This window comes from Anser brachyrhynchus (assembly GCF_964034855.1).
Source record: "Anser brachyrhynchus genome assembly, chromosome: Z".
In the NCBI taxonomy this organism is placed as follows: domain Eukaryota; kingdom Metazoa; phylum Chordata; class Aves; order Anseriformes; family Anatidae; genus Anser; species Anser brachyrhynchus.
The window spans coordinates 25,980,665-26,001,574 of NC_137697.1; the positions used below are offsets into that span (position 1 = coordinate 25,980,665).

At 37.0% G+C, this 20,910-nt stretch overlaps 1 protein-coding gene across 8 annotated transcripts in view; it reads left to right on the forward strand.

Annotated features, from left to right (window-relative positions):
- The window catches only part of KDM4C (lysine demethylase 4C), a 284,447-nt gene that overhangs the window by 153,635 nt on the left and 109,902 nt on the right, over nucleotides 1-20,910 (forward strand). For 6 of the 8 annotated variants that reach the window (XM_080574404.1, XM_080574401.1, XM_080574408.1 and 3 more), the window contains 3 exons: nucleotides 1,560-1,798; nucleotides 3,895-4,256; nucleotides 7,458-7,569. In XM_080574404.1, coding sequence (XP_080430530.1) covers nucleotides 1,560-1,798; nucleotides 3,895-4,256; nucleotides 7,458-7,569 — 713 coding nt within the window. Of the gene's footprint in view, nucleotides 1-1,559; nucleotides 1,799-3,894; nucleotides 4,257-7,457; nucleotides 7,570-10,398; nucleotides 15,832-18,628; nucleotides 19,846-20,910 lie in introns of those variants that run through there. The other 2 variants (XM_080574409.1, XM_080574410.1) reach the window with 2 other exon arrangements.

Here is a 20,910-nt window from a genome sequence, read left to right on the forward strand (position 1 = left end):
ATGCATATTGTGAAGGGAGGATGAAATGTTTACTCAGCTTAATTTCTACTGTAATGTGTTGATTGGCAGGGAGGTTGGAACTAGGTGATCTATGAGGTCCCTTCCAACCCAAGCCATTCTGTGATTCTACGATTGTATGATTGAAATTATGATAATTTTGATTATGAGAATAATACAAGTTTCAAAAGAGGGAAAACAGAAGAAATATGTATGGGAATTTTCATGAATATAGTGACATGCAGAGCTTAAGTTCGATGTTTATGGCTGAAATACTTTGCTACAGTAGAACTGCATGTAAACAGTAATTAGGCTGGCTGTTGTGGATGGATGGCCATGTGTCATACTTTGGCAAATTTTTTTGAATTACTATTTTGTAGAGATACTATTTCTAATATTACTTTGTAGAGATTGCGTTGAAAGGTGTACTTTAGATGACACATGATAAAAGGGAAGGGATAGCAAAATGTTTTTTCTGGAGGTGTTTAGAGTCTAAGTTCCTGCCGTAGTTGGGAATTAATCACTACCGTGTCATCAGTTTTGGAACCTGATGTGTGATTTGTTGTTCACAAACTTGTGAGGGAGGGGAGGTCTAGGTTGGACATTAGGAGAAATTTCTTTACTGAAAGAGTTGTGTGGCATTGGAATAGACTGCCCAGGGAAGTGGTTGAGTCACCATCCCTGGAGGTCTTCAAGAAATGTGTAGATGTAGAACTTAGTAGCATGGTTTAGGGGTGGACTTGTCAGTACTAGGTTAAATGTTGGACTAGATAATCTTAGAGGTCTTTTCCAACTTGAACAAATCTATGATTCTATAAAGCAGGTAAACATCATCTTCTCCTGTATTACATGGTTGAATTTGAAACTCGACTCCAATCTGCTGTTACCCTTAACCTGAGCGCATAAATAACAAACCAGTTTCTCAAAGTGGCTAACATCTCTCTTGCTTCAACCTCTTTCTTCTGATTCTGAGGGTGCAAAAACTCTAGACTATTTCAACTTTGATTTTTAAAAAGCATTATCAAATGTATTGTTTGATATAGTAGTCATTCGAAATATTTGGTGACTAGAATTTTTTATTTATTCGGCTGCTTGTTTATGTTAATATGTATATAAAAATTTATATGGTGTGTAAACAGACCATATTTTATAAGGGTATTCAGACTGCTATTGTACTGGCATTGGTGGTTGGAAATATGACCTGGTTTTAGTGCATTTGAGAATGTTTTATCTTCATTACTTTCATAAGTGCTTGTCTCTTTCATGTTCAAAAAAATGGTTCATCAAAAAGCTAGTTTGGATGCTGATTAAGTAATAGTTAAGGTTATTTTACTTTTACAGTTTAAGTTTTGTCATAGAATATTGATAAAAGGTTAAAAGGTCAAATCGAATCATTAACCTATCACATAATAAATTGTAAACACCATCTCAATACAAAAAGATGAAAAATTCTTTTTTTTCTTCTGACTTTAAGCAGGTGAAAGGGACATATATATATTGGTAGACATTTTATCTTATCCAAGACAGACATTCTACTCTGACAGCAGTATCTCTTATAACAGCTTCCAGCACACCAGATCTCGATCTAAAAAGCTTAAAACTCCAGAGGACAAGAGACTGTCTGCTGTGGTAACTGGTGCAGAAATCATAGCCACTGAAGCAGCTACTGATGACTTCAAGGTCAATGAAAAACGACGAGAAAAAGTGAGACGACTAAGTGCAGGAGTGCCTTCTGGGGAAGAAGAAAACAGTGGTAGAATACAGCTGGATCAACATTTATTGGATAATGCCAAGGGTGCAGGTGAGATAAGGACTAATGGTTTTTCACCTGTAAGTTGTAGAGTGTTGATACTCTAATGTTATAAATTAGTGGATATTAAAGCAATGTACAACCCTAAGTAGCATACTAAAAATGTGTACTTACAAAGTTATTCAGAGAAGATTGATTCAGTAAGAGTGAATGACCGAACTGAATATTCTGAACTGAGAGTAGTATCAGCTAAACTGTTTTAGTCAAATGTGCAAAAAGGATGATTCTTTTAAATTATACTTTTTCAATTGACTATACAAAATTGACTATACTATTGGCTATACAAAAAAAAAAGTGGGAAGTGGTATGGAAACTCTCAGTGACGCAAACGTTACAGAACATATATGCTTCCAATATGCTACATGCAGAATATTGCATATTAAAAGTGGTCATACTTGTGCAAAAATGCTCTGAGACTGAAGAGTTGTAATTTTCCCTTATTTTGTCTGATAATGCAAGTTACAAAGGCTTTTTCAAGTCAAGGATGTTTCTTTTTTTTTTCCCCCACAATGATTTTATAGTTTTATGCTTGGTCTGTTCTGGAATTTATTCCTTCTGTTACCATTGAATTTCATTGTAATTCAGGTATAGTTTCACATTCTTGTTCAGAAAGGCAAACTACAGTCTTAACTTTAGGTTTGGGAACAGTCCCACAGATTTAAAATTTGGTTGTATATACAGAGACTCTTTCCCTGATTTTGAATGGTATTAGTTGTGTTGGTATTAGTTGTGTTGGAGGTGGTAAAAACAAGGATTGAACCTCATAAAGATACCAAAGTGCTAATTCCAAAATGGAAGCTGAGAATTTCTTTCTTAAATTTAGGTGTTGCTCTATTAAAGCCTTTCCAGGTCTAGTCTAGTCTAAAAAACTTCACTCCCTCCCCACCTTTTGAGATGCTATTCCTTTAGAGCTTCCTCCAGCTTTATCAGAAGTTAAGAGTGTTCATGACCACGGAGGAGCTAGTCTTATTTAGATACCTGACTTCATGTGCTCCTTGACAAGAGAAGGAAAAGCAGAGAAGAGTGGAGCACTGTCCTTTCCTTTGTGCTATGGAGGGGTGGTTCCTAGACCTGTGTAGAGGAAAGGACCTTTTTTGATATGACACTAGAAGTGACGATATTCACATAGGAGCCAGTGGTTTGTCCTGTGTCATCTCCATCTAGTACAGTCATTATGCTACATAAGGACAGTAGTCTTCATACACAGAGATTCTGTTTTGGTATCGGATGGGCTTTATATTACTAAATCTTATAAACACTTGACCTGACAAAGTCATTTTTCAGAAAAGCACATTCATATAACCACTGTAAAGAAAAGTACCTCAGAGACCATTTTCTGTAATGCCTTGGAAGTGCTGCTGAACCAATATTCACTGTGATATGTGGCAATAGAGTTCTTTAAAAGCATGTTTTTTGGGTCAGCTCTCCAAACTATTGTGTCTGGAAAACAGCCTAGAAAATATGGAAACCTGTTGAAACATCCGCAGATAAAGAATTTCAACAAAATCCACAAATTCACCCTTCAGCATCACTGAAATATAGAATTATGGTAAATTGCTGAACTATAAATTTATGCTAATTGCCTTTCATTTTTAGACCAGTGCTGTTTTCAGAATATTCTTGGTATCTGTTTGAAATATATTTTCCTAATTATAAACCATTAGTTGATGTTTATTTTCATTTGTAAAACTGGCATAATAGGTATAAATGCAGGGTATAAAGTTCAATATACCAACCTTTTATATTGTTGTGTTTTTTTTTCTAGTCAGTATAAAGTGCATGTGGGCTGTCAGACTAAATGAATATTGATTATTTTGAATTACTTAAAACTGTTGTAATTCAAACACAAAATACCCATTAAAAGATTAAAGCTATATTTCACACTCCAAACTCTAAATTTTACATTGAATATATTCTGTGGTCAAACCTGTGCTCCACTTTTATGAATGTCCTTCTAACGCCTGCTTTTTCTGTGTGACTCCTTAATGAGGAACTGTGTTTTGTATTTGAATAATTCATATTGTTTTGAAATGAAATGCACTAATATAAAGTGAGATTTATTAACAAATCATATTTTTGATCCACAGGAAGCATCCTTTCAGACTCGTTTTCCAGTCCTGTTCCTGCACTAGAGAAAACAAAAACCAAAGATGAAGACAGGGCAGATTCCAATGACTCTGTCATTACATCTGAAGATTCAGTGGCCTGTGTGCCCATTTCTGATGACTGTAGAAAAGAAGAGAGTTTGAAATCTCAGTATCAGTCTGTGTCACCCATACCATTCCAAAAGTCACAGGAACATACTTCCGAGGTGGAAAACCCAGGTAAAGGGGAAAATGTCTCTACAGAGGATGATGTCAGTGACCTAGAAAGCTGTGGAAGTATCTTGGAACATGGAGAAGTGCCTGTTGCTAAAAAGGATGAAGATGATGGCATGGAAACATCCAGTGTATGTGAAGCAAGTTTTCATCATTATATTAATATATTCCTGATTTAATGAAATGTGAACAAACATGTTCCTAGTGAGAACTGATATCCATATTAAAGCAGTTAAGAATATGCATGATTTTAATCTCGTGCTAATTTGAGCGTGTTCTGAAGTGTTCAGGCAACAGTGGGAATTCAGATCCAAAAGCAGAATGTTTTGGAGCTTACTTGTTGACGTATTTTTTCATCTGATTTTAGATTTCTACTAATCTTGTTCTTTATCTGTGAATTTGATCTGTCAGTCACTACTCTCAAGCTATTCCCGTGTTCACTGCTTGTCAGTATTAACACAGCTACCAGCTCTAATTATTGCTACTGACCTGAAATACAAATTATTACAGAAGTACAGAATGGTTTAGGTTAGAAGGGACCTCTGGAGGTCATCTGGTCTAATCCATCTGCTCAAGCAGGGACACCTAGAGCAAATATTGCACAGGACCATGTCCAGATGGCTTTTGAGGATCTCCAATGAGGAAGACTTCACAGCCTCTCTGGACTACCTGCTCCAGTGCTCTGTTAGCCACACAGTAGAGAAGTGCTTCCTGATGTTTAGATGGAACCTCTTGTGGTCCTGTTTGTGCCCATTGCCTCTTGTCCTGGCACAGGGCACCACAGAAAACAGTATGGCTCCATCCTCTTTGCACCCTCCCTTCAGGTATTTATACACATTGATACGATTTGTCCTGAACCTCCTCTTCTCCTGGCTGAACAGCTCCAGCTCCATCAGCCTTTCCTCGTATGAGAAGTGCTCTAGTCCCTTGATCATTGTGGTGGCCCTCTGCTGGACTCTTTCCAGTATGTCCAGGTCTCTCTTGTACTAGGGGCCCAGAACTGGGCATAGAACTCCAGGTGCAGCCTCACCAATGCTGAGAAGAGTGGAAGGATGACCTGTCTCAACCTACTGGTGATACTTTGCCTGACGCAGCCAAGAATACATTTAGCTTTTGTAGCAGCAAGGGCACGCGACTGGCTCACGTTCAACTTGGCATCCACCAGGAGTCCCATGTGGTTTTCTGCCAAGCTGCTTTCCAGCTGGGTGGCCCCCAGCATGTGCTGGTGCCTGGGTTTGTTCCTCCCCAGGTGCAGGTATCTGCACTTCTCCTTGTTGGACTTCATGAGATTCTTAGCCCACCTCTCCAGCCTGTTGAGGTCCCTCTGGGTGGCTGCATGGCCCTCAGATGAGCCAGCCACTCCCCATAAGTTTTGTGTCAACTGCAATTAGAGATGAGTGCTGTATTTGGTATCATGTACCTATGTTTCAAAAAATGTTTGTTTTTTTTGACCCATTTTTATGTGGAAGTATACTTCTCTATACATTTCTATATATGAAAGTATCTGGCAAAAGGGCTGGAGGTATGTCCTATGAGGAGAGGCTGAGGACACTTACGTTGTCCAGTCTGGAGAAAAGGAGGCTGAAAGGTGACCCCATTGCTCTCTACAAGTGCCTGAGGAGCTGAAGTGAGTGGGAGGTGCTGGTCTCTTCTCCCTGGTCACTAATGACAGGATGTGTGGGAACGGCACAAAGCTGTGCCAGAGGAGGTTCAGACTGGATATTAGGAAACATTTCTGTACTGTGAAGGTGGTCAAACATTGAAACAGCCTTCCTAGAGAGTTGGTGGGTGCCCTGTGCCTGTCAGCATTCAAGAAGCGTTTGTACAATGCCCTCAGTAATGTGCTTTAATTTTTAATTAGCCCTGAGAGGTCAGGCAGTTGGACTTGTTGATCTTTGTAGGAAGAACTTCCAGATGAACTAAAATGTTCTATTCTTTTTATTCCGTTCTATTCTACTGCTGTTACTCTGCTATGAAGGGTGGGCAGCTTTGATTTTAGGAAGCAGATTGAAAAATGAAAAGCTGTAGTGGTAGTGACAGAAGCTAAGTTTGGCAAATTCCCAGTTTGGTAGAGAGAGAGCAGGCAGTCTACTGCCAGATTGCCAGACTTGATGGGAATTAGATTTTGGAGGTGTAAGTAAAATCACACTGACCATTTCACAGGCACAAAGTGTGCACTTACGATTTTTTTTTCTGTTTTGGGAGTTTTAATAAATGTGTGTTGGAGATTCTATTAGTCTCTTTCAGTGCCTCTCAGCAATTTATATATCACATACCACATAACAGGCTTCAGCTATTCTCCATTATAATTGCTTACTCTTTCATGTGTTTTTGTTATAACTTCTTAAAAGTGCGTTGCACAAATGCAATTAAAGAGGCAGATCTTTCCCTTTTTAATTTGTTGGCAACTTCTAGATCATAAACCTGTATGATGCTTTAACCTCATCTTCTTCCCTCTGCTTATCACAGTAAATGCTATCTCATTTTGCAATTTCCTTCACACTTAACAGAAGTAATTTTCAACCCTCAAAGCATTCAATGGCCACGTGTAACTCGTTGGGTTGCTTTCCAGGTACTGAGGAGCAAAGTTAGGTGGTCCATAGAAATCATGTGAGACTGTTCTCAACTTTTTGTCAGTACACTTGTGCTTCCTCTACTCCTGAATCTCCAGTTGTGACCAGCAACTGATTTACTTTGTGATATCCCCCATGGCACCCAGATCTGGAATTGGGAATGCTGCACTTCTAGAGATTGCAGCATGGCTTTAGTTCTTGAAGCTTGGCTAACTTCAAACTGAAAGTACATAAGGGTGTTTGAGGGAGGAAAGAATTTCCTCATATCCCAGTGTGTTAATCCTATGTCAGTAGTCTTAATTTCTTATCTCAACTTCAGATTTATTTTTTTTTAATTTCCAAGGGATAGCGTTTCCTCAGGTATTTAGCGTTCTGTCACACATGAAGTCAGTGGATTGCTGCCACATTTTCCAAAACACGGTTAGTGGCTACATTATATTTCTAGCTTTCCAGAACTGTTTGGGCTGTTCTTTCTCTCAAACATCACCTGAACAAACCAGGATTTATGCTCTGTAAGTTTGGAAGGATTGTAGAAACCTACACGTCAAATAATTAATGTGTGCAAAAGATTGCTTTTTCTTAGTTAGAGATTGTATTTTGCATTAGAGACAAATATTTTATTGTTACACTAAAGGTACCTTGGGCACCCTGATAATACATGCAAAACTGGTATTTGTGCTCATTTATAGGAGACTGGATTTGTTCATCAAAATTAACTGCAGAATTCTATGCTAAATTAGTTGTGATTTTCCTTTTCAGTCAGCAGAAGCTGAAAGAAAGAAAATATCTAAAAGTTGGCGACATCCACTAAATAAACCCCCAGCTAGATCTCCAATGACTTTGGTTAAACAGCAAGCAACTAGCGATGAAGGTGAGTGTACTGTTTAGTAATTTCTTCTGTTAGTCTTATGTAAACAGTGTAGGTTTATTGCATAAAAAGCATTCAGTGTGGCCTCTGAATCCACATCATATACTTTTGTACTATTTTCACGCAAATTCTTCTAAAAACAGTGGATCTATCATTGCAAAAACCTCCAAGCAATAAGTTGTTTAAAATGCATGCGTTCACAAATCAAATCTTCCTTGTTAGAACTCAGAGTAACTGTGTTTAAGACCAAGTGTTTCATTGTGTAAACATAGATAAAAATGACACAAAAATCTTTTGAATACAGACCTTAGGTGTAAATCATAATCCCCCTTGGTGATTTAAATATACTTTTTCCTGGTCTTTTCGATAGAAGTTGGACATTTTGTAGTCAGTCTTCTAAGTCACTGTAGTTCTCATTCAAAAAAAAAATGCTACTGACTTCTGGGCATAGACAATGTCTTGATTTCCAGGTTTTTGCTTAGGTTCATACTGAAATAATGAACTTCTGTCATTCTGTCATTTTGATAAATCAGTTTTTCTCTGTCATTTTAGAAGTCATTAAAAAGATGATTTTGAACATATCCCCTCTACATTTCTCCTATCTCTAGACATGGTTCTAACTATATCTAATGAGTAGTTTGCAAGAGGTTACAAATAAGGTTTACAGTTTCACAAACGCAAAAAGAGGTGGAAAAACATAGCTCTGTTTTTAGATGTTGTGAGAAAGACCTTTTGAGTATTAGAAAGAAACAAAAGGCCTCATATCAATTTCTCTGGATGAACAATTCTTTAGATATTTTATTAGAGCAGTTTTCTGTTCTCTTCTAAGAGCCAGAAGACAACTGGAAACAGGGTAAAGTCCTGCCTGGGAGTGTGTAAGACTGAGCTTCTGATGTGGCATTTAGATACAGTATATATATTTTGACCGTAATGCTGAGTAGTGACCACAAAATTCCACTGTTTAACTGTTTAATTGCATAAATTAGAAACCTGATGTTAGGCAATAATTTAGTTTAGGCTTCTCTGTGTTGTCACTATAAATGGCAGGTATGCATGGTATTATATACTATATGATAACTTCGGGAACTTCAAGGGATGGAATGAAGTAGGAATTAAGAAAAAGAAGCAAGTCCATAAGTAATGACAATAAACAACATTAATATATTAAACAGAGTTCTGTACACAATAAATATGTGAATAATTCTACAGCCATTAAATTTAGTACTGTGGAACTAGATACCATAGGGATCCAAAAAGTTAGAATAATACTAAGAACTTCTCAGATGCTCTTTATTTGGGAACATCCATGAGTGCTTTAACATCAGAGAGCCTCCATCTTGTTTGAACAGGCTACAAAAGCTAAAAAGTTTACCCAGGGTAGGGACTTGCTTTTCTGAAGTAAACAGAAAGAGAAACTGCTTTACCATGCATGCACATATACAGCCAGCCAAACTGGATGAATAAAGCTACTTTATTATATCAGATGTGACTTGTGAAGTTTATTGAACTGTGCATCAAAACTATCCATCAAAATGGAAAACAAATACATACCTTGTTCATATTGCCTCAATGTTTTAGTTCTCTAATTCACAGTTTTTTTTCCTGTACTGTACACCAGAATCCCTTTAGTTAGCAGAATTGTAGATTGGTCATCATGCTCCCTTTACCATTTTGATACTCTATAATACAGAATGGACCTAATATCACATCAGAGGTTGGCTACAGGTCTCATTCCAGCATTGTTGTATGTGTCAGTGTTTGCCTGTGCTTTGTACCTGTATTTTGTTTAGTGCTCTCATTTTATATTTTAAGTGGTATAGGAGTCTTGCTGGGTTTCTTTTCTCAATTATTATGGCTAGTTAATGGTCACTGTTTCATACAGCTGCAAATAGACTTTCATGGCTTCTTAGAAAGAGAGCATGTCTAGTAATTGATTCTTCTTCTTGTAACGAAAGAATATTTTAGCTAGCATCAGTTTAGGCATTGTTGAGCTGGGTGCTGTAATTTTAGCTGGTTCCTCATCAATACATCTCTGTCCTTGTTGCAGGCCTAAAATCATTGATTTGCTTCTTCTTTATCAGTAGTTCGAGAGAACCATAATCTCTCTTTTTTTTTTTTATCTGAACCTCAGTTTTGCAAGACCGGATACTTCAATTAGCTGTTAAGCATCTTTCTGAAAATTAGAGACGGCTTAGGCCCATGATTTGTATCACATATGGATATGTTTGGATACCTTGAGGGCTAGACAGAGCATATTTCAGAAAGTATTATGGTAATTTGCTCAAAAAGGATGATATTAAGTTTCAGCTAGTAAAGTAATTAAAGATCTAAATATGTGGTAGTTTGTAGTGAAATTTCTCTTTTTTAATTAGAGTGCTTTTGCTTGCTGTTGCTTTTTTAACATTAGCTATGTTAAAAAATAGTCTAAAATTGACACTTAAGGATGAATTGTCTGTGATATAATCCGGCCAGATGATGATGTGATTACACTAGTTTATTAATCTAAATAATTAGTTTGTTGGCCTCCTGATGTCTTAATTTTATGTGAAAGTAGCAGCATCCCAACAGGAAGTCATATACCATTAAATACTTTCCAGTCTTTCCTCTTTACATGATGATTGTCCTTCTAGTAGATAAGGATATATTTTTGATAAGAAGGAAAAAGCTGTCTTAGAATCATTTCAATTACCTATTAAGCACCCATCTGCTTATTGATTGAAGGAAGTAATTAAGAGTTATATTGGATGTGGCAGTTACTGGTGTTTTTTGGCTGGTACTGGAGCCTGATATTATTTTCATGCATCTGCTTCTCTCTGTGATCTAATTTATCAGCATGCTTTTGTGAGAACACCAGAAGAGAGACAACAGATTTTGGTGAAAAAAATGTTTACGTCCAAGACAGAGATTGAAGAACCGCTGGAAGAGACTGGCAAACTGATGCCTCATTAGCTTTCCTGGCGCATGCTGACGTGCGAGTTAGAGATCTGTGGCTAGATGGATGCCAGTCAAAGGAGATTTTTGATTGTGTTCCAGAATGTTTGTTGTCAGGTATCAGGGGAGTAATCAGTATCAATGTACTAATGATTATGTTCCCCTTTATGAATGTGCTTCATCCGTATTCTGGAGTTTACCAGAAATGTAGTTCAGCATGCATACTTAACTCAGTTCTTGTTCTCTGTGGTTTCTGGACAGAAATGATGCCAGTTAGGCTGATACTGCAGTCTCTTGGAACCGTAACTGTTGATTTAATCTGTTCTATTCTTCTACAAGGAGGGATATGTGCATTGATACACTGATTTATATTTTAGTTTATCTGGGTTCAATCAATTCATAAATGCAAACAAAATGGAGGAAGGAGAAGAAGAAATGAGCTAGTGCTGGTACGGAAAATTAAAAAATTAGGGCTTTACAGTTCATCTGCAAATCATGTCACTTTAGTTGGATAGTCTGTTTTGTAGCCATTTCTAATACAGATAATTTATATTCAAATTAATATATTTGAAGTCCTTCACATACTATCTATGCTTCTAATAGGAAGTTTCTGCAAATAGAGGTGATCAGAGACTGTTAATATGAAGGCAGCATTCTTTGAAACAGTCAGCCATTTGCTATCATATTTAACAGCATGCTTAAATCTTCTCCAAGACTTCCTGGATTTTCTATTAATAGAGTCCTTTGGCAGAAATTCATTTTTTTTTGTGTGTACAGGATTGCTTTGACACTAAATTTTGTATTTTCTTGTTATCTCTGCCTATGCTTCTTTATGTGCATGTTTCCTTGTGATCTGAATGTTTCTTTGACAGGAAGGATTGGGTTAATTGTTTCTTTGTGGTCTATTGCTGTCATATTTTTTTAAAATCTTTTTTTTTCCCCCCTTGAAGTCTCTCCCTATGTATATCTGATGTCTGACTGTCCCTTATTATTTTATTTTTTATTTTTTGTGGAATTAATTCCTAAAGGTTTGAACAATGAGAAATACAGGGGACTGGGGAATCAGTTCCAGAAATTATAGCTCAGGCTGCCAGTTTAGAAAAGTAAGTGCAGCAGTGCAGTGTGAGTTGTATGTCACAGTCAAAATATTAATATCTTTTATGTAATGAACCTTGGTTTTATCATCAATGCTGGTATATTAGCTTGTGGTAATATTATTCTTCTGTATGTAATGCAGTTATATTTCTGCTCACTTAAGCAGTAAAAAAGCAAATTCAGCAGAAGGAGCAAGTATACCGACTTTGGATGCACACTGATTGGTCCCAGGGATTACTTTCCAGCAACATTTGGGCATGCAACATTAGAAACTGTTTCTAGATTCAAGCTGGCTAAAATTTTACACTGCCCTAAATGATACAATAAGGGTCTATAGATTTAGTTTAGTGTAGGTTTCTTTCCGTACAGCCTTTTGTATTTCAAGTACGAATCAGAAGTTCAAAGCCATTTTGCTTTCCTTACTTTGTAAGATAATAAAGAGAGAAAGCTATTGTGAATAGAAAGAGTAGCTTGGTCAAGAGTTTAACTTATTAGTAAAAATGGCTAGTTTTAAAGCTGTAGTTTTCCTTCTGCTATAATGTGAAATAAAATTCATTCACTTTTAATGTTCACTGTCAGCATCCTGTGAGATGTGCCTGAGCTGAAATGAGTAGTCAAGTTATATAAGGCATGTTCAGTAATGTCGTAGGTAGGTTAAACATGCTGAAAAAGGGCAAAATTACACTTCTAGATGTAATTATATTTTGTTTGCTTTGGAGCTTAGAATAGCAGACTTCACTTGAGGATTCTTACTTAAGACAAAAATGTTAACCCTCTTTTTCTGATGTTACTTCAGAGGTAGAGGGGAAGTTGCTAACTAATTGATAAAGGCATGTTTATTTTTGCCACACTAGTATATTGTAATTTGCAGTGCTTTCACTCCCATACTGTATTGATCTTGGTTTTAAGTAGAAATTAACTTCTTTAAAAATACATTGCTCTTAGGTGGGCTTGGGGGTAATTAAGTAAAGAATTTGCATTTTCCATTCTTCAGAAGCTAGTGTTGAAAGAGACTAGCACTAATGAGAATCTACAACTGCATCTCTGTTGTAGAAAAGTTGTTTTCTGTCCATTCCTCTTTACCTACTTTGCTTCCGATTTGCTTAAATTCAATTTCTAGAATTGACTCTCATACTTAAGAAAAAGTTCTAGCATTTATATAGTGTGTGGTATCCTTAAGACTCAGAATTTTACAAAACTGCGGCAGAATTTTAGTAGCTATTTAGAAAAGGGAGGTTTTGAAAGGTCAAAGATAAGCTTTTGCTAAGTGTCAGTTACTCTTGTCAAGCTAGCAGCTGATCTCCAGAAATGGCAAGAACTGACAAGTCTTATTATAGCCACGGGTGGCTCTTGTCCCTTGACATCTTTCACAAGCAGAGCTAATCTGCCTCAGATTGGACATACATGAATGCCAGGACTGTTATTTTGACTGAAGAAGGAAATACAAACCAGTTCCTCTAACCTTTATCCATCATTTGCTGGATGGTGGTGTACGTAGTGTTCATTAAGACCCATTGTCCCACAGACGAACCTTACAACTCTAATAGAACAGTGTTCTGAGCTTTAAAATGTGCTTTACAACTCGAAGGAGTGGATAGAATGGCACTTTTAGATTAGGAGGCATAAATAATTTCTTGTTACTAAGTGTGCTAAAAGGAAAATGTTATTCCTGCTGTATGAGTGCAGCTTTTCAACAGCCTTCTCAAGGATAGCTATGGAGTCAATAGGCAAACTGGACAGGAAGTAGTCCAAGGAGACAGTTGTCTCTTCTGTATGCATGTCTTCTGGAGTCAAACTTCTGTTTCTATAATTAAGGTCTAAAGAGAAACACAGAAAATGTATGACTTGCATTTAAAGAAGATTACTTCCCTGTGGTATTAGTACAGAGGATTGTGTGATACATTATCCTAGTCCGAAGATAGTAGTCTTTTTTTTTTCCAAATGAAAAAAGACACCAAACCCTACAGAGCTAGCATTGCCTTTGTCTGTCAAAATCCGAAGGTGCTTTGTAAACCATCAGTATTAGAAGTGACTTGATTTGAGTGCCAATGTTGCTTTACTAAATGCCTTTTCTTGGCTGAGAAGTGCGTATATTTTTTCTAACAGTACAAAAATAAAGCTTCTTTAAAAAACAAATTACAAGAATTTAAAATTACAAATGAATTTTATATAGAAATTGATCCCTAAGAAAGATTGAGTGCAGTTGTTTTCTAGAGTATGTACTGTATACATTGTTGATGGAATATTTGTTCTAGCGATCAGTGTGGGACCATTTTATTTTTAGGCAAGAGATGCCTGAAAATTTGGATAATTTTTGGTATTTTTCCACTTCTGTAGGAGCACATATTGACAAGTAAATGGGACAAATTTATTAGAGTGTTTCAGAAATAGTAAGATTTAGATTGTGTACTAGCCTGGAAAATTCTTAGAAGTCAGAAGAAAATTGGAAAAAAGCCCGCTGTACTAATACTTTTACACTGATAGCACTTGTTTTTTTAACTCTGATAGGGAATTAATAATGGTAGAGAACACTCCAGTGTTGGTTTTCAGTGGTTATTCTGTAAGTATTCAGAGGTTAAAGAGATACTAAATAGTATTTTATTTAATTCTTCCTTTTTATTTATGTCTTTATCTAGAGAAGCTTATGGATTTCATCAAATCCTTTATGATGCACTGATTTTATATTGTTGACACCATATAGACCAAATACTAAAATAAAGATATATGTGATCAGGTCTGAGTAGTGCTTAATTCTGTGAAATAAATGTGAATTGAAATATATATATATATATATATAATCATAGAATGGCTTGGGTTGGAAGGGACCTTAAAGATCATCCAGTTCCAAACCCCTGCCATGGGCAGGGACACCTCCCACCAGCCCAGGTTGCCCAAAGCCCCATCCAGCCTGGCCTTGAACACCCCCAGGGATGGAGCATCCACAGCTTCTCTGGGCAGCCTGTGCCAGTGCCTCAACACCCTCTGAGTGAAGAATTTCCTCCTAATCTCTAATCTAAATCTCCCCTCTTTTAGTTTAAAACCATACCCCCTTGTCCTGTCATTATCAGATTGAGCAAACAGTCACTTTCCATCTTTTATATAAGGCCCCCTTAAGTACTGAAAAGCTGCAATGAGGTGCCCCCGGAGCCTTCTGTTTAGGCTGAACATCCCCAGCTCTCTCAGCCTTTCTTCATAGGGGAGGTGCTCCAGCCCTCTGATCATCTTTGTGGTCCTTCTCTGGACCAGCTCTAACCCACATCCTTCTTGTGCTGGAGGCAGCACTCCAAATGGGGCCTCACAAGAGAAGGGCAGAGCAGAGGGGGACAATCGCCTCCCTCGATCTGCTGGCCACGCCTCTCTTCATGCAGCCCAGGCTGGAGTTTGATTAGCTTAAATGATCTTTAGTAAGCTCATGGATCTATGGCAAACTATGGTGTTTCTGGTATTTCATTAGTAAATCAGTAAGCATGAGTTTGAATGTCAATAGTAGTTACTAAAAATTGCAATCTAATTTTATCTATTGATCAAAACTTGTAGTTGGTAAGTACAGTGAGTGCAAGCAAATTGAATTGGATTACAAATTAAAAATTTTGTTCATTAAAAAATTGTAAAATATTACATGAGGGAATGGAATAGAGAAAGCAGCTTGTAATAAGTCTCTCATGGTACTGTAAATTAAAGCTTTTCAGAAGAGCAGATATCAGCCAATCTTTAGCTTATAGTTTATTCTTTTGCACTGCTAGCTACATTTTTTGCTGATAGGCTATGCAGTAAATTCCAGCAGGTTTTCTTTTGTTTCTGTTTCGATTTTGATTACATGCTTCTTTGAACTAAATTGCAAATACGATGGCTTGTCTTTAAACTTGCACAGTGTAAAGACAGGTGAAATTACTGGAATTGCTATAACGTACATTATATATGAAAATGGAAATTTTAACACAACTATGCTATTTATATTTTATGCTGGCAGTTCTTACTGCCAACTGCTTGCTTATATAAGGTTTCTTGATTAGTGGGTCATGCCTAAGCTTGGTTTTCAGATGTGTCTGTATTTGTGGAGTCACTAGGTATTTCATGTTTTTTAGGATCAGTGAAAATTCATTGCTTGTGTTTCAACATATGTAGCCAGAATTAGTAGACATCTTTGAGAATATAAGTCTTGGCTGTTAGAGCTCAATTCTGTATTTCATATTCACTAAGAAGTTGTGTAGTTATTTTGAGAACTCAGAGGATGAAAGATTAATTTTTAACCCTTACATTTAACTTGTACTTTTGTGGTCCGTTGTTTGAAGTAGAGAATTACTTTTGTTTTCAACAATAAGCAAGCAAAGTAAAATGGATTTTTTTTTCTTTTAATGAGAATATTTAGTCCTTTAAGAGTTTTTTCACAGATTATGTAGATGTGAACTAATTCTGTAAGTCATGAATCTTCAGAACTTTCTCAAAGTTAGTTAGTTTCAGGAACATAGTAATATAAATCGGGTTTTAGTAACCTTACCATTGAGTATAAAAAAGATTGGGTTTTAGTACAGTCTGACTAGGTTCTTCTAGATGTTTTACATGTGGATAATTCAATGCATAATAGAGAATTTACTTTTTTTTGAAGTTAATTGAAGTTACATAGGTTTTGATTTAGTAGAGTGATACAACATGTGCTTAAATCACAGTGTTCTAAAATCACAAGTACAAATTACATTTAGGAGAGTGTAGCAATTGCAACATACAGTTCTGTCATGATACAAATATGAATTTCATTACTGGTGCCATTAATAATATGTTCACTGTCAGGATGCTAGATGTCTGCAGTCTCTCAGAAGGAATAAATGGGTTGCAGCTGGCTCAGGCCCATTGCTTTACATTTGTTTGTCTTTTGCCATGGGAACAACACTTTCATAATACTTTCTTTTCATGAAACACCTGAACCATCACCCTGAGGAGGATCAGTATCAAAACAGACACTTCTAGAGCATTCATTGTCCTTGATATACGTGGGTGCAATCACTTTAATGGAGTCTGTCTCAGTAGACCATTGTAAATGATCCCTCTACATATGCTTATCACATACTTCATAAGGCTTCAACCTTGAGTCTAAGAAATAATTTTGATTGTCTGTGTGCATTGCTTTTACACTTTTATAGCATCTTTTTTTGTTGTTCTAACATGCTATGTGTTTGTTTCTCTTCTAACTTCTGCACTACTCGCAAGTAACTTCCCAACAACTAGCAAAGCCCTGCTTTTCTTTCCTGTCTTTGGCATGTTAGAACCTTTCAATTTTTCAAACTAATTTTAAGTATCAGCATGACCAGTGATTTGTTATTCTGTCCATGAAAAATCTTGGTCATTATTTTTCTATCCTTCCTTTTCAAAGTTATTGTTGAAGCTTTGCCAGCCTTTGCTGGTATTTATAATGATCCATCCCTCTTCTAAGGGTAGTGGCTCTATCTGCAGCCAGTCTTATCACTGCTTGTTCTTAATCACAAATATAGATTGTCTCTACTAGGTTCCTAATTGCAATTAATAACAAATCAGAAAACCTGTTTTTGCCAAAGTTATCGTTACTGCTGTAATGTGTACCACTCATCATTGGGAATATCTTGCCAACTATGCCAGTTAACGTCAGTCGAATACACACTGACCACAGGTTCTTTAAGATGTTCCACACATGGAGGGTTTCAAGCGTAATACAACATTTCATTTGAAAACAGTTGATGTTACGTGGGATTTTGATTTTGCGGAGTAATACAGAAATGTACTTAAGTCACAGTGCAAGTGCAAATTACTTTCAGCAGAGTGTAGGAAGTGTAATTGTTGTGGTTTAACACAGCTGGCAGGCAGCTAAGCACCACGCAGTCATTCTCCCACTCCTCCCATAGTGGAATGGGGGAGAGAAACAAAAAAAAGGTAAACATTCAAGAAGTTGTTGGTTGAGATAAGGACAGTTTAATAAGAAACAAAACAAAACACAAAATAAGACAACAGCAAACAAAAGAATAGTAGCGCACACCCCCCCCCCCCCCCCCCCCCCCCCACTCCAAAATGATGCACAATGCAATTGCGCACCAACAGTCAACTGATGCCCAGCCAGTTCCCCAGCAATAGCAGCCCCTGCCCCTGGCCAACTCCCCCCAGTTTTATTGCTCAGTGTGGTGTTATATGGTGTGGAATACCCCTTTAGTCAGTTTGGGTCAGCTGTCCTGGCTCATCTCCCAGCTCCTCATGCACACCCAGCCTCTTCACTGGCAGGGTAGCACAAGAAGCTGAAATGTCCTTGGCTGCGTGAGGACTGCTCTGCAACAACTAAACCGTCAGTGTGTTATCAGCGCATGGTTTTCATCCTAAATCCAAAACACAGCAACACACCAGCTACTATGAAGAAAATTAACCTATCCCATCCAAAACCAGGACAGTAATACACGGTTCAATCACAATACCAAGTACAAATTACGTTTAGCAACATGTAGCAATTGCTATACACAGTTAAATCACAAAATAAATGTGAATTTCATTACAGGACTCTGATAACATCCTTAAGAAAAATCAGAGTATCCCAGCATCTAAATGTATCTTTCAAATGATCCTTTTAGAAGTTTTTTGAACTCTGATTTTTTCTGACTTTTCAAAACATTGAGATCTACCACAGCTGGAATGTTGCAGCTTTTTGATATTTTACTTTTTTAATAAATCACCTTATTGTTTTGTCTTTTGAGGTAAACTTTATTTAGTCCAGGAGCTGTTAGGTTTAGTCTCTAGTGCTTTGCTTCAGTTTGGCTGTCTTCACATACACTTTTTATGAAAACTGAAGCCTTAATTCATAATTCAGCAATTAAACTCTCTAAGCAAAATTGTATATGTATTTTAGAATACTGCCACAAGAAATTGAAGTGTTTACATTTTCATGTTTTGCTATGAAAGTTAGGCTTTTATACTGAAAAAAAAATGGAATTTCTGAAATGGAGTTTGCTGATATGCTGCAGGAAGAGTGAAGTTCAAAATTCCAAGTCTTTCTCCCTGACCGAATCTTTTTTTTTTTTATTAGTTCCTCCAGGACATTTGAAACTATCTGTAATGCCTCCCAGGGCTGAGATTATGTTCAACTACCTGAAAAATAACAGATGCTGCTATGCTGTTCATTGCACAGAATGCTGCCGTACAAAACCAGGAAACATCAGTGGAACATAACCCCAAGCAGCAAAATCATTGTTGTGATTGGCAAAAGCAAATTGTACTGTATTAGTGTCTATGGCTTTTCACATCTGCTGGGTTAAATCAGCAAATACTGGCAATGGCCCATTCTGCAAATGGCCCAAATGTTTTCCATCTGAGAATCCGAGTTTAACTTAGTAAGCAAAAATCACTCAAAGCAATGGTATTGAGTGTTGGAACAAGTTTGTCACGAACTATTAAACCAATAACATTTGTGAGAACATTTATTTCATTCACTTACCCATTCGGAAAACAGCGCAGTAACTGTTTATACATACTTTGTTTTAGAAGGAGTTGTCTTTCTATGAAAACCCGTTCTGGGGTATAATTTTCATTTTATCTAGATATTTTGTTAATTGTTTAACTTTTCTTAGATATGTAGAGGGATACAGGTTTCTATAAATACGTGCATAACTGAAAACTGGTATATCCTGAATTACATTACAGAGATTAACTAATACAATATAAATACTCTTTTCAGGTACAAATGTGGTCACAGGAACTAGAATGGAATTTGGCATTGGTAATCACCTTAATAGCATCAGTACCACTATGGCTGAATTATTGTATGATACAGTGAGTTTTACAACAACTGTTTTGCATTTATTTAAAGTAATTAATTGGCTCACCAAGTGTTTCTGTCTCTCATTGAAGCAGAAAAAGACTACTTGCTCTATTCACACAGGAAACAAAATATTTAACCTCACTATGAATTTTGCCTGGTAAAATAATACTACAACAAAGCATTACCGTTGCAGTAAAGTAAAAATGTCCTGGTACTTCATGAAAAATTGGAATCTCTAGCCACTGTTAGGGATGGCAGTGATGAGGTATTTAAACATAAGGAAATGTCCTGCACTATGTCATCCAATTAATACTTTTGGGGGTATTGATCCGTTGCAGACTCTTGTGTGAATACATGATGCAGTCACAGACAGAAACATAGCAGAAGTTTAAAGCAACAGACATTGTTCATATGAGAGTCTCTTAAAAAAAAACAAAAACAAAGATTTGCGTACTAACAGACTTGCTTGGTAATGTCCCATTGAAAGGAGATGATGGGCAGCCACGTCATCCACTCCAAATGCTTTTTATCAAAGCATACCAACATCCACTCCAAATGCTTTTTATCAAAGCATACCACCATCAGTGATACATTTAATGATTTGTTGTTAAGGTGTATGAATAATCATGAGATATATAGTCAAAAGGTATCCAGCAAAGGGTTTTAAACATATGTTTACTCTAGCACAGCTCAGCTGTCTTTTTAATTGTATGTACGATGCACAATACCTGTACAACAGAACTCAATTTTATGTTTGTGTCTGAGTCTGTTACTCTGACCAAGTTCTTCAGATACATGTAATACCAAGTTTACTGGAAGACATTTGATGTTACAAATTAGCAGAGTGATACAACAATGTACTGAGATCACAATACAGCCACAATACAGCAATTGCAGTATACAGTTGGATCGCAAAAGAAATATGTCTTTCATTACTGGTCTTTATATGCTCACTGTCAAGGTGCTGGATGTCACCAGTAGCAAGAAAACATTGCATGGGTTGAAGTAAGCTCAGACCTGTTGCTGTCTTCAAAGGTCACTTTGCTCCATGGTCAGCTCTTATACTCTATGTTGGACTGAGCCACATACACAGTTCCTATATTCTGGTCTGGCTGGCTCAGGAAGACATTCACACTCTTCTCATCAGCTCAGGGAAAAACATTTACACAACAAGCTGATCCACCCGACTGATACAGCTGTTTATCTGAAACAAAGACCACCATCTGGTCCTCTTTATGTTGTGATAAATCCAGCTTCTTTTGCAACAGCTGTGGTCAGTCACTCCCTAGATTTTTTTCCTGAAATTCATGAGCGCAGAGCCATTGCCCATCTCCTCTGAGTCTTCTTGCATTGTAGGGGTTTATTGACTGATAACATGATGCATGAAGGATAAATGTATAAATTAGAGGAACGATGCCCTGATTTACATACAAAATATGCCTCCATCATAAAGAATATTTCAGGAGAGACTGCAAGTGTTTGTTAGGCAGAATAAAGGAGTCTCCACTGCCTAATGTCCTCTTCCACACGGGATCTCCAAGATTTCTTCT